We start from the raw sequence: 1,102 nt of genomic DNA, 5'->3' as shown, positions 1-1,102 counted from the left end.
TTAGAATTTCTCCCTGATCAAGAATATAGTCGGAAATCGATATTTCGATGTGTTACAAACGGAATGACAAACTTATTATTCCCCCGTCACTATTCTATGGTGGTGGGTATAAAAACGAATAGGAGGATTTTATTCTCGGTGAAAATGAAATCCCAAGGAACGTGTTCCCCAGGGAATATTTAGAATTGGATTATTGGTGATTTGTGCAACCCAGATGATCACAGAAAAGTTCGAAAATGCCGTGAAATTCAGGACATAAAATTTGCACGTTCCTGGATTTGACGTGGATAGTGGAAATTGAATTAAAGTGGATATCCGAAGATGGGTGATAGACCAAACAAAAAACTGTCAACAATTAGGACCCAATTATATCCACTAATAAATACATTTGGAAGGATTCATTCGGATCAGTCTGAAGCATAATTCAATTTTATACTAACTTACCTACTTAGTTTTCCAACTATTGTCGCTAACAACAAAACACATATTCCCTTAGATACAATTGGAATTTTTATTAAATTAAAATAACATTTATATGTATCCACATTAATACAATTTCAATAGAAACTTCTATCCATATTGGTATTTAGTGAAAAATTGCGATACATTCCACAACGATGAAGTTCACTGGAAAATTTCTGGGTTAAGGGAAAATAACGCGATGGTAGGGTATAAGGATTTGGTGCGTAATAGCCATAATCAGAATTGCATGTTCGATACATGGTATTTTGATCCGACTCAACGCCATAGCCTTTAAAATTATCTATAATGGAATAATAAATAAATGAGAATTTTAATAAAAATTAAAACTAACATCAAGTTTTCTTCATACTTACACTGACATTGATTAACTTTTTCCCTGGTCTGTAATTCTTCATACAATTTCGCTGTTTGAACAATCGGTTTTCGTTTGAGAAATTTCTGGTATTCTACTTCAGGATTAAAGGTTTCAAATGTATTACAATTATTCTCGCACATCCCGTTGAGATTCTATTGTATTGCTGGTCAAACGAAGAAATGAAATTTTGTGTTCCTAAATTGTTTGCTAACTGCTGTGTTTTTTGAATAGTTTAGACGTATCCTTGACAGTAACGATATGTTG

The 1,102-nt window shown here is 32.9% G+C and overlaps 1 protein-coding gene across 1 annotated transcript; it reads right to left on the bottom strand.

The window, feature by feature from the left end:
* Positions 1 to 492: 492 nt before the first annotated feature.
* On the bottom strand, positions 493 to 1,102 carry LOC142219605 (piercer of microtubule wall 1 protein). The gene is made up of 2 exons (XM_075288517.1): positions 837 to 1,102; positions 493 to 763 (listed from the first exon to the last, which is right to left on the bottom strand). The coding sequence occupies exons 1-2, from the start codon at positions 976 to 978 to the stop codon at positions 558 to 560; spliced, it is 348 nt and encodes a 115-aa protein (XP_075144632.1). The 5' UTR covers positions 979 to 1,102; the 3' UTR covers positions 493 to 557.

This window comes from Haematobia irritans, chromosome 1 (genome assembly GCF_050003625.1).
Source record: "Haematobia irritans isolate KBUSLIRL chromosome 1, ASM5000362v1, whole genome shotgun sequence".
In the NCBI taxonomy this organism is placed as follows: Eukaryota; Metazoa; Arthropoda; class Insecta; order Diptera; family Muscidae; genus Haematobia; species Haematobia irritans.
Note: the sequence above shows the minus strand (reverse complement) of the source record. Positions and strands in the feature narration are given on the sequence as shown.

Excerpts from the sequence above, each read along its gene's own strand:
- LOC142219605 (XM_075288517.1), bottom strand. The coding sequence starts at position 978 with ATGTGCGAGAATAATTGTAATACATTTGAAACCTTTAATCCTGAAGTA. Across the intron at positions 764-836 it reads AAAAGTTAATCAATGTCAGT|ATAATTTTAAAGGCTATGGC; the intron begins GTAAGTATGAAG and ends ATTCCATTATAG.